This window comes from Podarcis melisellensis (assembly GCF_964234715.1).
Source record: "Podarcis melisellensis genome assembly, chromosome: W".
NCBI lineage: Eukaryota > Metazoa > Chordata > Lepidosauria > Squamata > Lacertidae > Podarcis > Podarcis melisellensis.
This window is the reverse complement of record NC_138535.1, coordinates 9,393,679-9,417,928: the sequence shown is the minus strand read 5'-3', so window position 1 is coordinate 9,417,928 and position 24,250 is coordinate 9,393,679. Positions and strand designations below refer to the sequence as shown.

At 41.4% G+C, this 24,250-nt stretch overlaps 1 protein-coding gene and 2 long non-coding RNA genes across 3 annotated transcripts in view; all 3 read right to left on the bottom strand.

Moving 5' to 3' along the window:
• Positions 1-24,250, bottom strand: part of LOC309361168 — a 510,060-nt gene that overhangs the window by 102,969 nt on the left and 382,841 nt on the right. The window lies entirely within an intron of this gene.
• Positions 1-24,250, bottom strand: part of LOC309361182 — a 245,872-nt gene that overhangs the window by 7,840 nt on the left and 213,782 nt on the right. The gene's annotated exons all lie outside the window — the stretch shown is intronic.
• Positions 1,220-10,433, bottom strand: LOC309361154 (large ribosomal subunit protein eL8-like). Its single transcript, XM_081896117.1, has 8 exons — positions 10,404-10,433; positions 10,025-10,145; positions 6,610-6,759; positions 5,770-5,910; positions 5,167-5,246; positions 2,710-2,840; positions 1,983-2,052; positions 1,220-1,382 (listed from the first exon to the last, which is right to left on the bottom strand). Exons 1-8 carry the CDS (start codon positions 10,404-10,406, stop codon positions 1,278-1,280), a joined length of 801 nt encoding a protein of 266 aa, XP_081752243.1. The 5' UTR covers positions 10,407-10,433; the 3' UTR covers positions 1,220-1,277.

Here is a 24,250-nt window from a genome sequence, read left to right as displayed (position 1 = left end):
TCTTGTTTTCCTCCTCTAAAAACTAGGTGCGTCTTATAGAACGAAAAATACAGTATTTTGCCTGACTTGGGCTGCTCTGCACACAGTGGCCGCTGCCAGCCTGAGCCAGGAGAAGCGTACAGGCACTCTGCATTCCCTGGCTGCTTCCAGCCTGAACTTTGTGGCTGTGGCCCCGCACGCCCCTTTCCCCAGGTCACTGTCCTTTTTGTACTGACCCTAAAATTGTGTGCCCTTCGCAGGTTAACCTTGTGTCTCAACACTAGCTTTCTCCCTTCTTTGCAGGTATGGTTTGTGTGCAGCTACCTCCTACATGTGGTACAAGAAATTCATTCAGAAGGTTCACCTCGAAGACTTACAACTCCTTGGTGCAAGCTTGGCCTCAAAATGCTCACAGGAGCTGCAGCCAGTCTGAGGTCACTACTTTATACAGAGGAACAGGCCTTCTGACTTGATTGCAGCACTTCAGTGACCAGAGCAAGCAGACCCAAGCAAGGAAGACTCTTGTGTTCTGCTGAAAGTTGGCTGCAATGTATTAGAGCTGCAGTGTTATTCGACTGACCTGGGAATAAGCCTCACTGAATTCAGTAGGACTCACTTCTGGCTAGGCATGGTTAAGGGAGGAATTGGGATGATAGGGGCCTTAACAGGGAAAGTGAAAGCCTTTCAAATTGTAGTGCTTATTTTGGGTTGTTTAATGCTATGTAATCAGAAATGACATGAAGGAAATCAGGATTAAAGAGTATTAGTGTTTGTGCAAATCAGCATGTTGCTGATACAATATGATGCAAAGTTCCATGTAATGAAGTAGTAAATAAATCATGTCACATATACAGCTTTGTTTCTTCTTGGCAACAATAATGACACCAAGTCCCTATCAAAAAGAAGTATTGTAAACTTCTGAAGTTCATAGTTGCGGGGTATTTCAATTGCACTCTTCCCCTGTGAGCTGATTGATTTACTTGCAGCTAACATTGGCCAAAGCTCCATGGAGGTATTGTTTGAGCTTTCACACCTGCAGAGTAAGCTTCCAGGGTGCTCATTACTGGCACAAATCTTAAATTCTCTCCCCTTGGGACGGAAAATGGAGAAAGGAACGCTGGAATAATTTCTTCTTAGGTGCTATGGAATCCCCCTTTACTAGACAAGGCTACCATAAGACATAACTGACAGAACACAACACTCTAATCACTAAAAACTTACAGAAAACAACTGGAACACATTTTGTTTGCAGTATTTTATTTTTATGGGAATAACTTCTTGAGGCAAATCGGATACATCTATCCAAGTTTAGTGGCCAGTTCTTTAGCCTTGGCTTTTTCAAGCTTAGCAATGCGGGCAACTGACTTCGGCCCCAGAAGATTGCCGCCCCAGTGACGACGAATCTGGAAGGAAAAAAGATTGCTCACATGTCAAAGTGACTTACAAAACTTACAATTAAAATTTAGATTAAATGGTATATATTTTTTGAGGATTTAACATTCACAGCAATAACCTGAGTGTCGGCTTTTAAGTACAAATTAGATGCAAAAACTACTACTGGAACGGAGACTCAAATCAACTCCACTTCATACATTACAGCTGTGCTCTAACAAGTAGTAACAGTTCCAAACATTGTAGTACTATAGACACAGACTCTGGAATATTGCTAACAGGCTGTGTAACTCAATGGTGGCTCAAGTCCTTTTCTTTTCTCCTGTGGGCATTTTTAGATTCTCAATCCTGTTATCTTGTCCAAAATATTTTTAGATGCTACCAGCTCAGTGGGTCAACATGATACTGCTGTTCACTCACATTATTTCTGCTACATGAGGGAATTCTCTACACAGGGCTGGAATGAATGTTCATATTGGAGGCTGCTAGCAAGCCATTCCTGATTTCAGCAAGCTGGACAGTGGTCATGCCACTGCAAGGGAGGGGGGGGCACTTTCCAAAAGCTGACAAATTAGTCAATATACCCACAGATCCTATTGGCACAATCTTACCTCATCGTATCTCTCATTGTAGTTGGTCTTGACAGCTTCCACGAGTTTAGCTAGAGCTCCCTTGTCCTCGCTGCAAAGGAGAAGACAGATTCAACAAGCCAGCAATTGAGTTTGAGTTCTCCAAGTAGATTACAAATTGAAATACTGCTTTAAGTGCCACTTTTCAGGGCAACGTTCTCTTAAAAGTTCATTTAGCTTCAGCAGTTGTGTTCATTCAATGACATTAGACACAAAGCAGACCCCTACAAATGACTAACAAGTCCCTTAATTTCTAAGGGTTGCATCCAATTTAGTCCTACTCAGAGTACACACTGAAATTAGTGGCTTCAAGTTAGGCATGTCCATTATTTTCAATGGGTCGGCTCTGAGTAAGACTCAATCCAATGGTTTGAACGTAACACCCATTATGGTCCACTTTAGGGTGAACCTCTAAGTAAAAACACAGTTTGATGTCACACTAAGCTAGCAGCAATAATGCCAACTTTTAGGCTTTACATGCAGTCAATGCCCTGCAGGCCTGGGGTCATGCAGTAGTTACCAATATGGGAACCAACTGCTCAGCTGGCACGTGAACTTAGCATTTCCAGATGCGGAAGGAGGAAAAGCTGCAGCTTTAACAGCTGTTTAGCTTGCGGTTAAAGGTGTAACTGCCCCAAGCCATACCACCCTCTTCGGTTTCTTCATTTGAATTAGAAAATAGGTGAAAAATGTTTTCAGGGCTACTTACGGATTAACCTGAGTGAAGGCAACACAGGTACAGGTCTTTCGGTGGACAAGGCAGCCCAGCCTTGCCTTGCCTTTGATGATGCAATAGGGCACTCCCATTTTTCTGCACAAGGCAGGCAAGAAAACTACCAGCTGGATCAGAGAGGGGAGAAGAAATGCTTTAAAGCTGGCGATCGTTCAGTTTTTAATACAGTAGGAATTAGGAACTGTGGCCCTCCAGACTTTACTGGACTCCTAACTTCCATCAGCCCCAGTGGTTAGGGATGATGGGAGCAGGAGTCTAACAACAGGGCTGTCCCCATCCCTGCTTTACAACAAGGGCTCTGGCAATTGCTCAGGGTTAAAAAGCTCGTATGATTTTGCTCTTCACAGATAGGGGGTCAGTGTTGAATGGTCTCTTTAAATTTGAAGGTTCATTATTGTTCCACAAGATGTGTATTTCTTTAAGGACCAGAGCAAATAACGTGACCTAGTTTTACAGCTGTGAAGCAGTATAGCAGGTGCTGTTAAGTTATGTTAATTAAGCTGTTGGGTATAGTATATAAAGAGCAGCACCTAGCTCTCTCAGTACCCTGGTGGATGGGTTGTTGGTTGGTTGATGCTTACCAATATATTATAATTAATATAAAAGGAGTTTTGGATTTTGTTATTAAAACCTAGCAAAAGTTATTTTGCATTCCTTGTAATGTGTGGTCTCCCCAGCACGCGTTCTGCAGCGCAACTAATCTGCAAATAGCCAACAGTCAGGTGAAAAAATTCAAGCACCATTGCAAAAGCCATACCCTGCTCTATAAAGAGTCAAATGGCAGAAGGATATTTCCAAGTTTGTCTGGGGGGGAGGGCGCAAAAGGCCAAGGATTAAACATAAGACACTTACAGATATAAAAGAAAGAGGCGGGTTTGCCCTGCCAGACTTTAAACTGTACTATGATGCTGCGTGTTTGGTTTGGATTAGGGACTGGATAAAACTGGAAAAGGAAGAAGCACTACATTTGGAAGGCCATGATAACAGATTTGGATGGCATGCATATTTATGGTATGGGAAACGGAAAGTCCACAAAGGATTTTATAATCATATAATCAGGAGATCATTAATGAGGGTGTGGGAGAGACCTATTAGAACAAAAAACACCCTGGTGGTCATCACCAATAGAAGCTTCGTTGCTCAAACCGCTTGGCAAAAAGGGGAAGTGGCGTACATACAGAGATTTGTTGAGGATCAAGAAGGAAAATGGAAATTAAAAGATTATGAGGAAATAAAAGATCATTTTCAGAGTTGGTTACACTACAGACAATTACATGAGATGTACAAAGAAGACAACAAGAAAGGGTTTAGTATACAACTTCTAGATTTCAAAAGGACGTTATAGAAGAAGTGAAGCTGTTGAAGAAAACCTGTAGTATTTTGCTAGAATGGAAAACAAAAGATGAAGAGGTCAATTTGGTCATGATCAAATGGGCACAAGATATAGGACATAAGATACAATTTGAGGACTGGGGAAATTGTGGAAAGTAAATTTGAAATTTACAGATTGTTCTCTTCTGAAAGAAAATTATATGAAAATGATGTATAGATGGTATATTACACCAGTACAGATATTGTAGAGAAGTTAATTTTTTTTGGGGGGGGGGGGAAATGATAAACAATGAATTGAAAAAAATGTTTAAAACGACATTTGTAAAAAAAAAAAAACCAGAAGCATTTCTGTTAGGGACTGTAGGACAAGACCTGCCAAGAAAAACAAAGAACCTATTTATGTATGCTACAACAGCAGCAAGAGTCTTGATAGAACAAGGATGGAAGAACAAGGAAATCGCAACGAAAGAACAGTGGCAAGAAAAATTGATGAGTTATGCAGAACTGGCTAAATTGACATACAAATTGCGGGACAAAGACAACTGTGACTTTAAGGAAGAATGGGAGCTTTTTACAAATTATCTAAAGACAACAAAATGAACTGGACTCCTTGGCAGGTTTTCAATGAACATACACAAATTTATTGGTTGACAACAGGGTAGATAATGTAAGGATATGTATAATTTCATAACATGCAGAGAATAATATGTGCTGAGACATCAGAGAGAGGAGCTGAGGGAAGTCTCGGGGTGGGGAAAAGGGGGGAAATAATGAATATGATATGTTTTGATAATTTGTTATGTTGAAATTGTTAATATATATTTTTAAAAAAAGAGCCAAGTTTGAAAATTTGTTAACAGGACTCTGATGTTTTCCAAAGTAAGTTGTACAGCCAAGCACATTTGAACAGTAACCATAGTGACCGGGCAACATTAAGAATTATCTAGAGCAGGAGTGGGTGACCATTTTGTTCAAGCTAAGGAAAGAAACAGCAGAAAACACCTGTACAAGAATGCAGTGGCTGCTATTCATTTAAAAAACTACTTAGCAGCATAAATCTGAGCTTTTGGGTACAAGACCCCGACTCTTGCACCTCCTTACCTCAACAGGGTCTACATCGTGTGCGATCACCACCAGCTGCGCCTTCTTGTTCTCCACCAGAGTTGTAACGGTGTTGACACCTGCAGAAAAAGCCAGTTAACTTGACTGTGCTACAAAAGTTTGTTTTCCCAGGCAAAGATAAAGAAATCCAAAGCTCCCTGTCTGTGGAAAAGCACAGTGGCTCAAGTGGTGTTAACAAAGCACCAAGCTGCCAGCTTTTCCTAGCCATGTCAAGGACTAGCAGAGGAAGGGCCTGCTACTGCTCAGGATTAAAAAGTTCTATGTTATGCTCTTCAGTCTGCAGTTCAGGTGAAGAAATTCATACATCATCGCGGTAGCCAGTGTGATGCAGTGGTTACCTGGGCGAAACCAGGGTTCAAACCGCAACTCAACCATGGAGCTCACTGGGCAACCTTGGGCCAGTCACTGTATTTCAACCCAGCTTACCCTACAGGGTTGTTTGCGAGGGTAAAATGAGGAGAGGGAGAACCATCTACGCCATCTTGAACTTTTTGGATATAGACACAATAAATAAATACGGCTAGTTGTCCAAGCTTTCATTCAACCAGGTTTAAATGTATAAATATAAAGTAGGAAGGTTACCTGCTCTGAGCACAGGAGGCCTCTTGGTAGGGACGTCGCCTTTCCCTGCAGCCTTTTGCTCTGCACGGGCCCGCAGCCTCTGCTCCTTCTCTTGCTTCGTCTCAGGCCTGTATTTGTGGGCCAATTTCAGAAGCTGAGTAGCTGTGGAAGACAATCTGAACCGTTCAGAGGAAAACCTCTCTCTTAAACACCATGTTCCCGTTATCCCCCTCCCCTAAAGGACATGACTTTTGTGCATCAGTTATCTTGGTGGTTGGGAGTCATCAAGGAAGTTCAGATAGCAAATATTTTGCTAGCATCATCTGCACACAAAGGAAAACCCTTCCTTACTACAAAAAGGTAAAGGGACCCCTGACCATTAGGTCCAGTCGTGGACGACTCTGGGTTTGCGGTGCTCATCTCGCTTTATTGGCCGAGGGAGCCGGAGTATAGCTTCCAGGTCATGTGGCCATCATGACTAAGCCGCTTCTGGCGAACCAGAGCAGCACATGGAAACGCTGTTTACCTTCCCGCTGGAGCAGTATCTACTTGCATTTCGTGCTTTCGAACTGCTAGGTTAGCAGGAGCAGGGACTGAGCAACGGGAGCTCACCCCATCGTGGGGATTTGAACCGCCGACCTTCTGATTGGCAAGCCCAAGGCTCTGTGGTTTAACCCACAGCGCCACCCACATCCCTACCTTTCTTACTATAGCACTGTGCAAAACTAGTTCTCTCACACTTGCCTCTTTCCAGCAAACTCCCAAAACATGGGGTGCACATTCAATTCAAGGAATCTGAGCAGCTACCCCACCTCCTTCTGCAACTCCACCTTATAGCCAAGGAAGGGAGCCGGCCTTCACCTGTCTGACGGTCCAATGCTTGAGTGAACTGGTTAACTGCTGGAGGCACCTTCAACCTTTTGTAGAGGATGGCTCTTTGGCGCTGAAGTCGGATATAACGAGGCCATTTCACAAAGCGAGTCAGGTCCCGTTTGGGCTGAATGTCCTGCCCTGAAAGGCAAAATGACAACTCAAAATAATTGCTTCCTTAGCAATTACTGGTTATCCTTTTGTATTCCTGGTTTTCAGCCCAGAGCAAAGGTGGCAGGAGCATCAGCGATCTTGGTGGAGAAAATTGTCAGCAGCATCACTCTGATAGCAAATATTCTTTTGCATCATTTGCTCACAGCCCAGAGAAGCTTCGTCTTCCAAAACATAGTGGAAACACCAGGCCCTTCTAAATGCCTGCCAAAAAGTTTGCTATTACATAAATCCTAATTTAGATAGAAATACACTGATAAAGAAAACATATTTAGCGAGACAAGCAATTAAGAAATATGACAGATTTAAATTTAAAAGATCTGTGGAAACTAATGCACCCTACCAAAGGAGAATTCACTTTCTTATCACCAGTGCATCAGAATTTCTTTTAATAAGACCAATTTTTAGCATCATCCTCAATAATCAAATCCACGATGTGTATCAGATCACAGCGCAGTAATCTTGAAATGTGAATTTAGTAAAACAGCCAAGGTAAAAAAATGGGGTATTTAAATGTTTCCCTTCTTAATGAAGGATTTATACAACATATGTGAACAGAAACTATATAATATTTTGATTCTAATTCTGCAACAGCTTCTGCAAGACCATTTGAATGGGAAGCATATAAAATGTATATGTGTGGCCGAATTATTGCATATTCCTCTGATAAAAACAAATTAAAGAATAAAAAGGGGGAAATGTTAAAAGAGGAAGTTAAGGACCTTTGAACACAAATGATTGGAAGTCCAACCACTATATTGTACAAGGAAATACCAAAAAATGAATTAAATAATATAGTAGCTCAGGAAATATGAGTGACCAGACTGGTTTCATAAAAACAAGACAAGCCGCAGATAGTATTAGACTAGTGGTGGACTTGTTACATTTAATAAAAATAAGAATCCATTTTTAATTATATCATTAGAAACTGAGAAGGCTTTCAACAAAATTTATAGACTACACAGAAGCAGCTTTAATCAATTTGGATTTCCGCTGGATTTTATAAAATGGATTAAAATACTGTACGTTTCAACCACATCTAGAGTTAAAGTAAATGGGATTATATCTGCTCTGTTTCAATTGGCCCAAGGAACCAGAGAAGGGTATCCACTTTCATGTTTGCTTTTTAATAGGTTTAGAACCCCTGGCGACATTTTGAGATTTACGTAGTTCTCAACTCAGTTAAATACAAATTAGTGTTATTTGCAGATGATATTTTGGCAAGGTATCAAGACACACTATTAATTGTTCCAAATAGGAACTGAGATGCCAGTAGGTGAAAATTTAATCACACACCTAATTAAGCAAAATCAAATTTCTACCGAATCTATTTAATTTGGGCATGTTAATACCAAGCGATATAACATAACTAGTAACAATTAATATAAATAACATCTAGACATCAATAGTTAGGGTTATTAAGCCTTACCCTTTAGAGAAGGATGAATGCCCTAAAAATGAATATTATTCCCAGATTTATCTATATTCTGAGAGGACTTCCAGTTTTTTTCTATCTGGGTCATATTTCCAAAAGATAAACTCTTTATTTAGGAAATGCCTTTGGGGCTCAAAAATACAAATAATGCCTTTGCAGAAAATGCAATTACTAATTAAAGAAAGTGGATTTGGAATTCTGAATTATACCACCAGGCATATTTACTGACAAGTATTATTGGAAACCTGTTGATGGTCTTAATGGGCTGGGCAGTATCAGGATCAAAATATTTGGAAGTTCAAATGACTCTTGAAACAATTAAAGTCAGCTAGAAAGATATGGAATGTATTAGCCAATAAAAATAAATTTGACCCATTTTCACATGCAAAACACTCTCTGGAAAAAAAGTGGTAATATAGAAAAGCTGCATGGGAGAAGGGTATTGACCTTGGACAAACCAACTGATAGATGAGGAAGATTAATTTTATACATATAATGCATTAAAAGAGAAATACCATCTACCAGTTGCGGCCCAATGACAATACCTGTAGTTACAGCATCTTTTAATAATTCTGTTTGGTCCAGTGGTCTTCTCAGCTTGAGGCACCTAAAATACTGGGGCAATTGGATAATTCATTTGAAACTAAGAAGCCAGTGATTACTTTTTAGATATTTAGTATCAATAAATAAATTTGATATGAAGAGTTTAAAAAATGATTGGAATAAGGAATTGGTATGTCCACTATTATGCAGACCTTGGGGAAATGTTTAAGCTTCAATATCAAACGCATCGATGAATCTTAAATTAAGACTTAAGGAGCAGAAAATATTATTCACAATCTATTGGACTCCCTTACGCTTGTATAAGAAAGTGCTATCTAATGTAGCCTTTTGCTAGAGTTGTAATATGGATAATGCTTTTTTGATACACATACTTTTACAATGTCTCACACTTTAAGTTTTGCGATTGATTATATAAATATGTCACTGAGGAATTTAAGATTTTCAGACGGGCATATTCTTTTGAACGATATACAGTACCCCTCTACCTACTGTATGGAAAGTGACAATGGGACAGCAAAAATAGATTCTACATGCCCTAATGGTGGCTAAGGGACCAATGAACTAGAAGAATAGTTATAATTCTCCATAATCAATAGCTTGATAACATGGCAATATTAACAAAATATGAACAACCACTTATAGATGCACTTTCTTTGGATAAATATATTTGGGACGAGTTTATACAGAAAATACTAGGTTATTGATAAACATATTTGTAACAGAATATTAAGGCTATACATTAGTCTTAATATGTACGGAAACCTAATTGAGTATTTTTTTTTTAATTCTCGTTTATATTTTCCTTTTCTAATCATTTTTTTTAAAAATGAAATTTTTCCAATGAAATATCAATTAAAAATTGCTACTCCCTAAGGCCTATGCAGGCATTTAAGAGTAGACCCCTCCTCAATGATCAACTGATGCTTGCTTTAAATTATTTTGCTTTTAACTTGCTTTTCAAAAATGATTTTACTGTATGGTTTTATACTGTTGCAAAACCTCAGCGATATATTTCTAGGATACAGAAGCATATAAATACTTGTTATAAATAGACAAATAAATAGTCACTGGTAAAAATGGAACAAAACCAGCAGTATTCCCCATGCACATGTATTTTAGAGACAGGCGTGTATTTCCCACTTCTTGTGAAACGCCTATTCAGTATAGGCTCCTTGATGGATCAACAGGGCTGCAGAGACCCATCATTCCAATCCCCAATTCCTTTTTCCAACTCACCTATGCCGAAGTTCTTGGGCCTTTTCTCAAAGAGAGGATTTGCAACCTTCTTGGCCTCCTGTTTCTTGACCACAGCAGGGGCCGGAGCCACCTTCTTCCCCTTGGCCTTCTTCCCCTTGGGCTGCGTAAGTTCAAAGAACGATTCAGTGAATTCCCTACCAAAAGCGGGCGAGCTGCACATACATCGGAGGCCTGCACCAGGCCCGGGCCCCCAAGCCGGTTCCCCATTTCATCCGCTCTCCCCAATACAAGGCGCCAAGGATTCGCCCGGGTGTCCCGTGCCTCCCCTGCCAGAAGAAGCCCAACCATTAGCCCGTTTAGAGGACCGATGGCGGCGGATTGAGAGTCCGCCGCTACAACAACAGCCACAACAACTCACCATTTTGGCTTCAGCTTCGAAAAGGAAAGGGCAGGAAGCTCGGGGTAATATATTTAAGAGCCGCTGAGCGGGCTTTAGAAATCCGCGGAGCGGAAGTAAACTCTATAGTTATACGTCTATGGTCGTTGTGGCTTTTCACCGTAGAGATGCAAAGAGACAGAAGGCCGCTCCTCATCCATAGAGAATCCTGGTCCGTGACTAGAGCGTAATCGGTTTATGGCCGATGACAGTATCAAAGCGAGCATGCGGCTGCAAACCACACCTGCGCACGAAAGCAGGCATGAGGAATTCCCCAGTCAGCGTAGGGTTCACTTCCCACATTTATGGAACGCTCTTTCTAAGGGAGGGCTTTAAGGTCCCAGATTAAATCCCTGACATTTCCAAGTAGGGCTGGGAGATTCCCTGTCTCCATTCATGGAGAGCTGATGCCAGACAGTATATACAATACTGACAGCATACCCTCCAACATTTCTCTGATGAAAATAGGGACATCCCATTCCATAATTATAATTTTATTATTTATACCAGATACATCTTACTGGGTTGCCCCAGCCACTATGGGCAGCTTCCAACATTTATAAAAACATAAAAAAAACAGTAAACATTGAAAAACTGCCTTCAGATGACTCGGGGTGGGATAACTCCACACCCTCCAACTTTTCTCCAATGAAAATAGGGACAACCTAATGAAAGTGGAGGGGCGTGGGTAGTGCTGTGGGTTAAACCACAGAGCCTAGGACTTGAGCTCCCGTTGCTCGGTCCCTGCTCCTGCCAACCTAGCAGTTCGAAAGCACGTCAAAGTGCAAGTAGATAAATAGGTACCGCTCCAGTGGGAAGGTAAACGGCGTTTCCATGTGCTGCTCTGGTTTGCCAGAAGCGGCTTAGTCATGCTGGCCACATTACCCGGAAGCTGTACACCGGCTCCCTCGGCCAATAAAGCGAGATGAGCGTCGCAACCCCAGAGTCGGTCACGACTGGACCTAATGGTCAGGGGTCCCTTTACCTTTAATGAAAAGTAGGACATTCTGGGATCAAATCAAAAACTGGGAAGGCTTTTCTAAATCAAGGACAACCCTGGAAAATAGGGACACTTGGAGGGTCTGTACTGAGTTAGAGGAACTAAATGTTATAGAAAATAAGGAGGTTGGCTTTTGCTGCCCAACTCCCCAAGGGACGGAGTCCACTAAGTCCATGATTGGTCAGAAAGGAATGGCGGTAGAATGCACTGAAAGCATTGTGTTATTAGTGTTACTATGGTTTTCGTTGTATGTGTCTGTTATGTGCTGGCATGGTTGCTCAAGAGCAAACAGGCAAGACTCCCATCTGTCTTTTCTAGGCTTTATTATCTGTACAAACTCATTTACAGTGCAGAGCGTCTCAAGTCCATGTCTGCTCAGTCGCTAGCAGAATCTGGGAGTGGGCGGTCCTTAAACTTTCCCCAGCATAGCAGTCTTCTGACCCCCATCCTACGCCTCCCCTCTCTGCGCGTAAACTGACTGCGCAGAGAGGGCGTGGGCAAAGGGGGGCCTGCCTCTCCCCCGCTTTGCTCAGGCTCGGTGTTGTGGCTCTCTCTTGCATCTTCCGAGCCTTGCATCCCTTCCCCACTGGAGGCGGGGCTTCCCTCCTCGCCGGAGGAAGAGCTGCTTCGCAGGATCTTCGGAGGCTTCCTGTAAGACAACTGCCTTTCCACCTCTCGTCTCTGAGCTGATGGCAGTTCCCTGTCAGTGTCTTTTGCAGTTGTTGTTTGTATTGAAAAAATGATTAAATAAATTTTAAAAAAGAAAAGAAAGGTTGGCAGTAGTTTTGTCAGTAGTTTTGCAATGTTTTAGATGGCCCAGTCCTGTTTTCAAATACAGTGGTACCTCTGGATGTGAACGGGATCTGTTCTGCAGGTTGTGATTTGCCGCGTCTGAACATGCGTGTGACGCCATTTTGAGCATCTGCGCATGTGATGAAGCCCGGAAGTAACCCGTTCTGTTACTTCCGGGTCGCGGCAGAGCGCAACCCGAAAACGCTCAACCTGAAGCAACTTCAACCTGAGGTATGACTGTACATGTACGCTAAGGTCCACATCCAGACTTTTACCAAAGTGTGAGCAGATGGTTTGCAGAGAAGGGTGTGGTAGAAAGAGGCATCAGCTTATACAGTAAGTAGTTACATGATAGGGCTTTAATTCCTTATACAGCTGATTGGAAGGGAAAAAGCCAAATACTCTAGCAACTGGAGTACAGTGGTACCTCGCAAGACGAATGCCTCGTAAGACAAAAAACGCGCAAGACGAAAGAGTTTTTCGTTTTTTGAGTTGCTTCGCAAGACGATTTTCCCTATGGGCTTGCTTCGCAAGACGAAAACGTCTTGCGAGTTTGTTTCCTTTTTCTTAAAACCGTTAATACCTAGGGAATCCGCACTTCGCAAGACGAAAAAATCGCAAGACGAAACAACTCGCAGAACAAATTAATTTCGTCTTGCGAGGCACCACTGTATGGGAAAAGGACTAAGGCCTGTTCCTTTAGTCAAAAACAACCCTTGAACACTGCTCCCTGAAGCTACTCAATAGAGTAGGTATTTGCAGGATAGGGATGTGAGTCTTAGCTTACACAACTGATACGGAGAAAATACAGTACTGAAAACGTAATATTATTACTTTTTAATAGTTGTTCTTAATTTAGTACTAGGGCCACCAAGTTTTTTCATTTTGTTTACAGCTTCTGCACCTTCAAGAGAAACCAACCATGTGGACAAAGACACTCTTATAATTTTGTATCCAGTGGCAATAATTTCAATGGGTTAAATTTCTGCCATCTTGGGCTGCCTTGAAGGCAGCTCTTGCTCTAAAATTCCTATTCAGATACTAAAATGTCAGACTATAAGCAACAGCCTAACTTTTCCCCACAATAAATTCCATCTAAGAGAGCACAGTTCCCAAGGGATCTACATTTCACTCGTAGGTAGGGAACACTAAAAGAATGCCTGCACGCCAAAGACACAGCCACAAGAGAAGCAAACTTCCCATCTTGACTGCACTGGGCACTGGGTTGGCTACCCTGTGAGGTGGTGCCTAGAGAAATGTGGCTTCTTGCAAATACAGCTGAGGCCTGCTGCGAGAGAAGAGGTGAGGCGTTCCCAAAGTAAAGGAAGGATTGAACTCTGATTAATAAGAATACACACAGAGGCTTGAACCAGCAAGACTCTGGGAAGGGTGCGTATAATAATCTCTCTCTGTGTGCCTCCATCCCTTGGCCCAGGTCGTTTTATTCACAAAATAACTTTTACAGAGTGTTCAAAAGAACCAATCAGATTTCTTCTGAGCATTTCAACAAACTCATGTGGGAACAAAGTTAAATCAAAAGAAATTCTTTTAACTACAAAGACTACTACTCTGAGCATGCATACATAATCTGAGAGTAAATAAAAGAGGACTAGAGAAACTCCGGAGATCACAAACAGGAGTAAACAAGAGAGGATGGAAAGGATGGCATCTTTATCACCTTCCTGTGAAACTATTTCCTGGCCCTAAGATCAACATCATGAGATTAACATATTGGAAAGGCTACTTCAAAGAAGCTTGCCCACTATCTTTATGGCCCAGGACGCCTGCCTGTCGAAGCAACTGGCAGTGTACGTGACTGGTCAAGAAAGAGAAATGAAACAGGGATGCAGAGGTGTGGATTGATCAAGAATCATATCAAAATAGTCAACGCAATGCTTTCATTGCTGATACAGATGGTTTACTCTATATTTGTTATAATTCCTCATATCAATCCCACCTGATCACTACAAAGAGGGTCGGGGTGGGGGGGAGGAAAATGTTGTCTTGATGCAACCACCGGAATGTTCAACTGTCAAAATGCAACAAAGCTGGGGAGAATTGCAGGCTCCCTTTTCAGGCATGCTCCGCTGGGCCTGCTCCATGCCCGTTGATGTGAGGGTGAGAAGGAGTGGACCCCTGAGGGGCCAGAATGTTCTCTATCATGGCAGTCGCCAGAGGCATGGCTAGGCCTTCTCCAATATGCTTCACACAGCGGGAGGTTGTTGGTGTCACACAGACTGTAGCTTTCCCCGAATGAGATGCCCGTTAAGGAGAAAAGGAAAGATAGAGAGAGATACAGGAGGGAGAGAAAAGGAGAAAAGCAAGACAGAGGCAACAGTGTTAAGAAAACAGCAAAAAAGTTAAAAAAAGCAACAACTAAGGTTAAGAACGCAAGAGCCCTCCAAGATCAGACCAAAGGCTCATTTAGTCCAGCATCCAGTTCTCACAGTGGCCAACCAGATGCTAGTTATGGGAAGTCCCAAAGCAGGAAGCAAGTGCAACAGCACTCACCTTACTGGTAACAACAGCTAGTAATCAGGTTTTACCACATCCCCTCCAAGGTTTTGAGGAAAGGGAGTCTTTCCCAGCCCACACTGGAAATACCAGGGATTGAACCCAGAACCATCCTCATACAAAGGATGTGCTCTGCCACTGAGCTATTGTTCTTCACCTAAAAGTAAAGCAACACTTCAGTCCTCATGATACTGAAAGGCAACATAGGAAGCTACCTCATCCCAAGTCACAACACTGGTTCATTGATCCCAGTATTGTGTACTCTTACTTCCAGCATTTTAGATAGGGAGTCTCTGATAGCCCTGTCTAGAGATGTCGGGGACTGAACCTGGGGCCTTCTGCATGCAAAGAAGGTGCTCTGCCACTGAGCCATACTCCCCCCCCTTAAAAAAAAAAGATGCTGCAAGTGTGTAACCATTTATCTTGGTCCTTCTTGCTTGTGGAAATCCTGCTCTGAAGCAAACAAGAGGTGCAAAAGAAAATAAAGCCGTGGAAGAAAAATTAATGTAGTTATCAGCTGAAATGACAATTATATTTCCCCATACACACTGCTGTTTTATTTACAATAAAGCTTGCAGCAAATATTTTTAATGGGATATATGTGTGTGTATAATAAATAATAATAATAATAATAATAATAATAATAATAATAATAATAATATAATACTATAATATAATATAATGGCATAACAAAAGACTCCTTAAAATATTGCTTTGTTTTGATGCATCTTAACGTTCCGAAACTGGAAACTCATGGTCCAGTCATTACAGACAGAAGAAAAAATGCTTATTATGTCCAATCCTATGTATCTTTACTCAGAAGCAAGCTGTCAGGTGTGCGTGCAGGAGCCAGGCCCTGTGACCAATAGGTCTCTGCAGGACTGGGGCCTTCCTAAGTTTGTTCTGAAGAGGCAAGGCATGGCCAGACAGGTGAGGCCAATTGGTAACTCACAGCACCTGGTGGCAAGAGCCGGGAAGGGATATAAGGTCAGCATTTTCCCTTCGGCTCTTTGCCACAGCAACACGTTCCCTGCCTTGCTGCGTTTGACTCCTTGCTTCTTGATCTTTGGACCCCTGACTTCGTGACTCCTTGCTTCCTGACCCTCGGACCCTTGGCTTCTTGACTCCCGGCTCTCTGACCCTTGAACTTTTGGCTTTCTGACCCCTGGCTTCTGGACTCCCATTCCTGCTCCCACCCCGCTATCTTGCCCCCGGTCCTGACGTCCCCAGCCGGGTCTTTGATCGCCCGTGAACCGGACCGTGACCCAAGCCCTACTCTACTCAATTGTGATCCCTTTCAGCAAAGGGTGCGTATGATTGTATCCTAAACCCCAAAGTTCCATATCTTCTCAACTGCAGCCCTTCAGATGTTGTTGTTTGACTACCACATGCTTGTACCATGCATCCGATACCACTTTAAACAGTTATGGCTTCTCCTGAAGAATTCTGGGAGCTGTAGTTAAGGGTGCTAAGTACTATTAGGAGGCCCTTGTTCCCTTCACAGACCTACAATTCCCAGAGTGGCTTAACAATCAATCCCTGTTCACAGGGAACTCTGGGAATTAATTGTAACCCTGCACCATTCAAAAACTACAGCTCCCCTAATTATTTGGTGGAATCCATAACTGTTTAGTATGGCATCATAGTCCTTTAAATGTATTGTATGAATGTGGCCTAAAGCTGCCATCTTCATTTATTATTTATTTCATAACATTTATACACCACTTGATTGTAAAAAAAGATTCAAAGCAGTTTAATCCCACTTAGCTAGGAACAAACCCCACTGAATTCAAGAGGACTTCTGAGTAGACATGGTTAGGATTGCAGTTTACACTGACTAGTGATTAGCGTACTCTGGGCAGTTCAAGATCCAATACCTGTTCCTGTTTGCAAGTCATTTAGGTGACAAGATCACAATGCTGATGAGGGGGCAGGAGAAAAGCTCACCTCCACATCTCTGTGGATAAAGTCCTAGTTACATGGTGTGCTTGCCCTCCAAAATGGCCGCATCTCACGTCAGACATGAAGTACTCAGTAAAATGGCTTTGGGGCCCAGATTCTTTGTGTGCTGGGAATTTAGGGATGCTTTTTAAAACAAGGACAGTTGTTGTTTTCACACACACCCCGCCCCCACCCCATGTCAGAAGCAGGCAATTGTTGTGGTTACTATAGGGCAACTGTCCATGGCTTCACTTGTACCTGGAAGAGTAATATTCTTCCTCCAGCTCATAGAGGTTTATCGAGATCTCATCACGCAGGGTAATAAGCTTCTTGTCACATTCCTCCTGAAGGCTGCGCAACTGCTGGTTCCGCTGGTTGATGGCTTTGTTGATGGAAGGGAAGTCACTGAGGATCAGGAACTGTTTTAGGTCAGAGACAAGCTTCATAAGAGACTCACCAGCCCGAACCTAGCAGAGACATCCATATTCAAATTATTTATTGTATACTATTTATACACCACTAGATCATAAAAAGAAAAAGTGTCAAAGCGGTTTACAAAAAGAATAAAACAATGAAATCATAAGTAAAAAGAAAAAAGAAAAATACTACACTACTATTTAAAACAGGGGTAGGCAACCTAAGGCCTGTGGGCTGGATGCGGCCCAATCGCCTGAAGAATATTTATTGCTCAGATAAGCCTTGGCATCCAGCCCGCTTCGGCTGCGCAGCTACCAGCCAGGCCTCCGGACTTCAAAGGCCACATTCCAAAGGCTCTGAGCAAATGCAGAGATAAGCAGCAGTCAGAGAAAGCTGCAAACTCAAGTGCTTTCTTCAGTGTGCTTAAATAAAGTCCACTCAGGATCTTAGCAGCTAAAAGCAGTTTTTATTTACAGCAGACTATCCATTGTCGAACAGCATCGTGAAAACACGTCCACTCTCCTCAAAAGCGAAAGTAGAGGAAAAAAGAACAAAGGCTGGAGACTCTCGGAAATGACGCAGAATCTCCCCCCTCCCAATTTGTACACTCTGAGCTGTTTAACCCTGTAAGCTCAGGTTCTCCTCACACCCCCTCTCGCCCTGTGCTACTGTGGGGAAAGTATGTACAGAACTTACCCCCAACTCCAAACCACCACAAAACTCCCCATGACGCTGGAAGCTTAAAGGTTTGGTAAATCCATCGGTCAAGTTATTGTGACTGGCACAATAGCTCAGCCGAATCAAACCTGACTGAACACTCTGACATACATTTTGGAAACGTATGTCCAGATGCTTGGTTCTGGCCTTAAATTGCGCAGATTCAGCCAATTTCAAACAAGGTTGATTGTCTTCCCAAACCGTGATGGGCAAGCTACAATCCCCATAGATCTCTTACACCAAGCATCTATAGAACTCTAGTTCCCGGCACAAATCAGACAGTGCACTGAATTCAGCCTCAGTAGAAGACAGCGCAATGAGACTTTTCTTCCGGGACTTCCACCCAATTAGTGACTTCCCAAACTTTGCCACCAACCCAGACACAGACTTGCGGTCCTGTGAATTCGCCCAGTCACTGTCCGCATAGCATGTGAGCTTCGCCTCACCTTCAGCTGGCAGCTTAAGACAGAAGCTTTTGGTATGCTGCAGGTAGCGCAGTACCCGCTTGATACCGTGCCAAGCACTCACACTGGGCTTTGACGCTTCCCTACTTAGCAGGTTGGTAGCAAAGGCAATGTCTGGTCTGCTCCATTGGGACAGATACAACAGAGCTGACTGAAAGAGCTCAGCATTCTCAAACTCGGCACTTTCTGCTTGCTGGCTCTCTTTCACGAAATTCGTCTCCATGGGTGTCCGAACTCCTGCACAATCAGACATTCTGAACTTCTCAAGCAACTGCTCAATCTTGCCTTTCTGACTGAGCAAGAAGCTACCATCCTCAGTTCTCGCTATCTGCACGCCCAGGTAGATCCTTACTGCACCCAGGTTCTTGAGCTGAAACCGTTTCCCAAGCTCTTTGGCAAACTTCTGCACCTGTTTGTCTGCCTTTCCAATGTGGATGATGTCATCAACGTAAAATAACACCAGTTCCTGTGAGTCTCCTGATCCTCTACGGAACAGGCAACTGTCAGCAAGACTCTTCCTGAAACCTAGCTTCTCCAAAGCTTCATTCAGGCACAAGTTCCAATTCCTGGCCGATTGCTTCAGACCGTAAATTGACTTGTGAAGTTTCCACACAATACCTTGCTCATTGCCCTCAAACCCTGGAGGAGGAAGCATGTACAAATCCCCCTGGAGGTCTGAGTTCAAGTAAGCAACGTCCACATCAAAATGATGCACCAGCAACCCTCTTTCTGCAGCAACGGCCAAGAGCAAACGTAGAGATTCACTCCTACAGGTGGGAGCATAAACTTCCGTATAATGCAACCCCCTGCGCTGCGTGAATCCTCTCGCCACTAATCTGGCCTTATACTGCGGTTCTCCTGTGGGCTTAAGACGGTAAACCCAGTGGCTACGCACGGCCTGGTTTCCCACCGGCAACTTCGTGAGGGAGAACACACCTAGAGACTCCATTGAGTTCATTTCCTTTTTTAAAAAAAGATATTTATTGAGATTTTACAAACAAAGAAAATTACAATATAAGAAAAGGAAAATAAAAAAGAAAAAGAAAAAAGATACAAAAATACAAAAAAGGGTACAAAATATGCGAAAAATAAAAAACAATTAAAAACAAATCAATCTTTTCGTGTCTTATATTTCAATTACTCGTTTCCTGACCTCCTCACACCTCCCTTTTTTGTATTCCAGTTCACATAGTTAATTCAGCAAATCCTTTCCCTCTTTGTTTTTATCTTAATTATAAATCTTAACATATTGAACATCATATTTTCATCCAATTAGCAATCCTTTTTTGCATATTCTTTTAACTTTGTTACTAAAACCATCTCATTTCAATCCTGCATCATTTTAACATTCATTAATTTTACAGTGTTTCTGCAGATAGTCTTTAAATTTCTTCCAATTTTCTTCCACCAACTCTTCTCCCTGGTCGCGAATTCTGCCAGTCATTTCCGCCAATTCCATATAGTCTATCACTTTCATCTGCCATTCTTCCAAGGTGGGTAGATCTTGTGTCTTCCAATACTTCACGATGAGTATTCTTGCTGCTGTTGTAGCATACATAAAAAAAGTTCTGTCCTTCTTTGGCACCAATTGGCCGACCATGCCCAGGAGAAAGGCCTCTGGTTTCTTCAGGAAGGTATATTTAAATACCTTTTTCATTTCATTATAGATCATTTCCCAGAAAGCCTTAATCTTTGGGCACGTCCACCAAAGGTGAAAGAATGTACCTTCATTTTCCTTACATTTCCAACACTTGTTATCGGGCAAGTGATATATTTTTGCAAGTTTGACTGGTGTCATGTACCACCTGTATATCATTTTCATACTATTCTCTCTTAGGGCATTACATGCCATAAATTTCATACCTGTGGTCCACAACTGCTCCCAGTCAGCAAACATTATGCTATGTCCAACATCTTGTGCCCATTTAATCATAGCAGATTTGACCATTTCATCCTGTGTATTCCATTTCAACAGCAAGTTATACATTCTTGATAGTATCTTAGTTTTGGGATCTAATAGTTCGGTTTCCAATTTTGATTTTTCCACCTGGAAACCAATTTTTTAATCCATATTATAAGCCTCCCTTATTTGATAATAATGAAGCCAGTCTCGCACTTTATCTTTTAGTTTCTCAAAACTCTGCAATTTCAATTTGTCACCTTCTTGTTCCAAAATCTCCCAATATTTTGGCCATTTGGCCTCCATATTGAGCTTTTTCTGAGCCTTCGCTTCCATCGGTGATAACCACCTTGGGGTTTTATTTTCAAGTAAATAGATCTTGTCCAGACATTAAACAATGCTCTTCTGAAAATATGGTTTTTAAATGCTTTGTGAGCTTTAACCTTGTCATACCACAGATATGCATGCCACCCAAAAACATTGTTGAAACCTTCTAGATCCAAAATGTCTGTGTTCTCAAGAACACATTCTTTCAACTAGCAAAATGCTGCTGATTCATAGTAAAGTTTAAGGTCTGGCAGGGCAAATCCACCTCTATCCTTAGCATCAGTTAATATTTTAAATTTTATTCTGGGCTTCTTGCCCTGCCAGACAAATCTAGAAATCTCCTTCTGCCACTTCTTGAAACAATCCATTTTGTCCAAAATTTGCAATGATTGAAATAAAAATAACATTCTTGGCAATACATTCATCTTTATAACAGCAATTCGACCAAACAAGGAAAGCTTCAAATTTGACCATATTTCAAGATCCTTTTTCACTTCTGACCAACATTTCTTGTAATTATCTTTAAACAAATTTAGGTTCTTAGCAGTCATGTTAACCCCCAGGTATTTTACTTTCTTAACCAATGTTAATCCTGTCTCCTTCTGAAACCTCTCTTTCTCAATCGGTGTTAATTTTTTCTCAAGAACCTTAGTCTTTAACTTGTTCAACTTAAATCCTGCCACTTGACCAAATTCCTGAATCAATTCTAATACTCTTTTAGTACTAGATTCTGGCTCCTGTAATGTCAGTACTAAGTCATCTGCAAACGCTTTAAGTTTATACTGTTTAGCTCTGACCTGAATACCTTTGATCAAATGGTCCCTTCTAATCATGTTTAGCAAAACCTCCAGGACCGAAATAAAAAGTAATGGGGAAATTGGGCAGCCTTGTTGTGTCCCTTTCTCCATCTTAAATTCTTCTGTCACCACATTATTAACTATCAATTTAGCCTTTTGTTCTGAGTAAATTGCACCTATACCATTTTCAAAACCTTGACCAACCCCCATCCCCTGTAGATTTTTCTTCATGAAACTCCAAGAAATATTGTCGAAGGCTTTCTCCGCGTCAACAAATATCAAAACTGCTTTAGTATTAATATTCACTTGCAACTTCTCTAAAATGTTAATTATATTTCTCGTGTTGTCAGACAAGTGTCTACCCGGGAGAAAGCCAGCTTGGTCTTTGTGTATCTCCTCGACTAATACCTTTTTCAGCCTTTTGGCCAAAATATCTGCAAAAATTTTGTAATCCACGTTAAGTAGGGATATGGGGCGGTAGTTCTTAAGTTGTGTTTTTTTGGACTCAGTTTTCGGTATAAGTGTAATATAAGCTTCCTTCCACGACTCAGGCGCTTTCCCCCCCTCCAAAATTTCATTGCAAACCTCCTTTAGTGGTTGAATTAACCAATCTTTCAAGGATCTATAGTATTTTGAGGTTAAACCGTCCGGCCCTGGAGATTTGCCCAGCTGCATATTTTGGATGGCACCTTCCACCTCCTGATCTGTTATTTTACAATTCAGCATTAATTTATTTTCTTGAGAGATTTTTTGTAATCCATTTGTTCTTAAAAATTTATCTATATCAGTCTCTTTCTGTGGCCCTTGTGTATATAGTTGTTTAAAATATCTCTGGAAGCACTTTCTAATCTCCACTGGATTCTGTATATTCTTTCCTTCCACTTCCAAGTTTGTAATGGTATTAAGTTTTTGTCTTTTTTTCATCTGCCAAGCTAGCAGTTTCCCACATTTATTAGCCGATTCAAATGTCTTTTGTCTCATCTGCTTGATTTTCCATTCTATTTCCTGATTTATCATTTGCATGCATTGTACTTGATACAGCTTTATTTCTCTCAGAATCTCTTGCGACTTTGGTTTCACTCTTAATTTCTTCTCTCCTTTTATTTTCTCCAAAATTTTATCTTTTTTCTCATTTTGAGTTCTCTTCTTTATTGCATTCTGTTGAATCAGAAACCCTCTCATAACCGCTTTGTTTTTTTTTTAATATAATTTTTATTGAATTTTCAAATTTTAATACAAAGCAAAAAAAGAAGAAAGAAAGAAAAAAGTAGAAAGAAAAGGAGAAAAAAAAGAAAAAAGAAAAAAAGAGAGAAATAAACACAAATAGATTCTTTCATAACCCTCTTTCATTGACTTCCCCCCACCCCCACCCATGCATCCCAAATTTCAAACTTAATTCAGCAAGTTCTTGTTTCATTCCTTAAACCTCTTCTTATTATATTTAAGCTTAATTCCCTTTATTAGGCCCAACTTATTTATCCCATTTTCTTATATACCTTAAATTCTTTTTCTAAGATCGATCGAGGTTCTTATACCATAAATTTCCCCATTTTCATATTAAAATATAAGTCAAAATTATAAAACCCAAAAGTCATAAACTAGTTTTAAAACTTTCTATTTTCCCCCTCCCTCCTTGTCCGGATATCTGTCCCTTCCTAGATATCTGCCCTCTTATAAAACTCCTAGCCCGGATTCCTCACATCTGAGGCCTCTAACACCATTTGAGTCTCTCTCTGCCTGTTTTGTTGATGGTCCTTCTTATTGGTCTTCAAGTCTCGAGGGATGTCTAATGCGGTCTCTTCACCTTCTCTCCAGTCAATCCTAGTTGAAAAGACTTGTTGCAGGGGTTCTGCCAGATGTTCCCTTAAATCACGTTCACCATTGCCAGAAAAGAGGAGGAAGTCCCAGTTGTATTTCTTCATTATTTCAGCTTCCCATCTATAGTGTCCAAAAACTTCCTCCTTTACTTTTCTCTTTTCAAAATCCATAATCCAATAAACTTCTCTGTCCCCTTGCTGCATGAAGTCCTGTTCCTGTACTTTTTGCCCTCCAGACTCCTTGTCCTCCAACTTCAAAGAAACTTTTTCCAGTTCAGCTGCAGAATCTTTCAAGGTCAAATCCTCAGTTCCATCAATAGAGTTGCTTGTTTTTGAAATCAAAGCCACGAGCTGTTTGTCCATAGCTATCTCTTGCTCCTGTAGAATTCCCACGAGAAAAAGGGCTCTCTCTATTTCTCTTTGTAATTTTCCTTCTGCAGCCATTGTAATGTCTCTGGTTTCCCCTAGGGGGATTACCATTTTTTTTCCCCCTTTACCAACAGTCTATTACTTTGTTATTACTTGTTGTTACTTAATTTCCAGCCACTTCTGGTTAAATGTAACACCTTTGGATCAGAGAGATATAATCTCATAACCGCTTTGCTTGCGTCCCAGATTACTCTTTTTTCAACCGTAGTATTCAAATTTATCTCGAAATAGTCTCTCAAAGTTTTTTGGGCCTTCTTGGTAACTTCTGCATCTCTAAACAAGGTGTCATTCATCCTCCATCTAAAGGAACCAATTGGTGTTAATTTCATCTCCATTCTCACAGCATTGTGGTCGGAGCAAGTTTTAGGGCAAATTTCCGCTTTTCGAATTTTAGGAGCCAGTCCTCTAGTTATCCAAATTTGGTCAATTCTTGTCCATGTCATTTTGGCTTCAGAGAAGAAAGTTCCCTCTCTACCCAAGGGGTTCTTAGTTCTCCAGATGTCAATTAAGTCCATGTTGTCAGTCATGTCAAAAAAGTTTTTTGGTAGTCTGCCGTCTTTAGTAATTACCTGTCTTTGGGACTTGTCCATATTTGTAGACACCACTCCGTTCATATCTCCCATCATAATAATGTTATATTCCATATAGTCCAACAATGTCTCATGCAATTTCTTTAAAAATTCAGATTTCCCCTCATTTGGTGCATAAACTCCT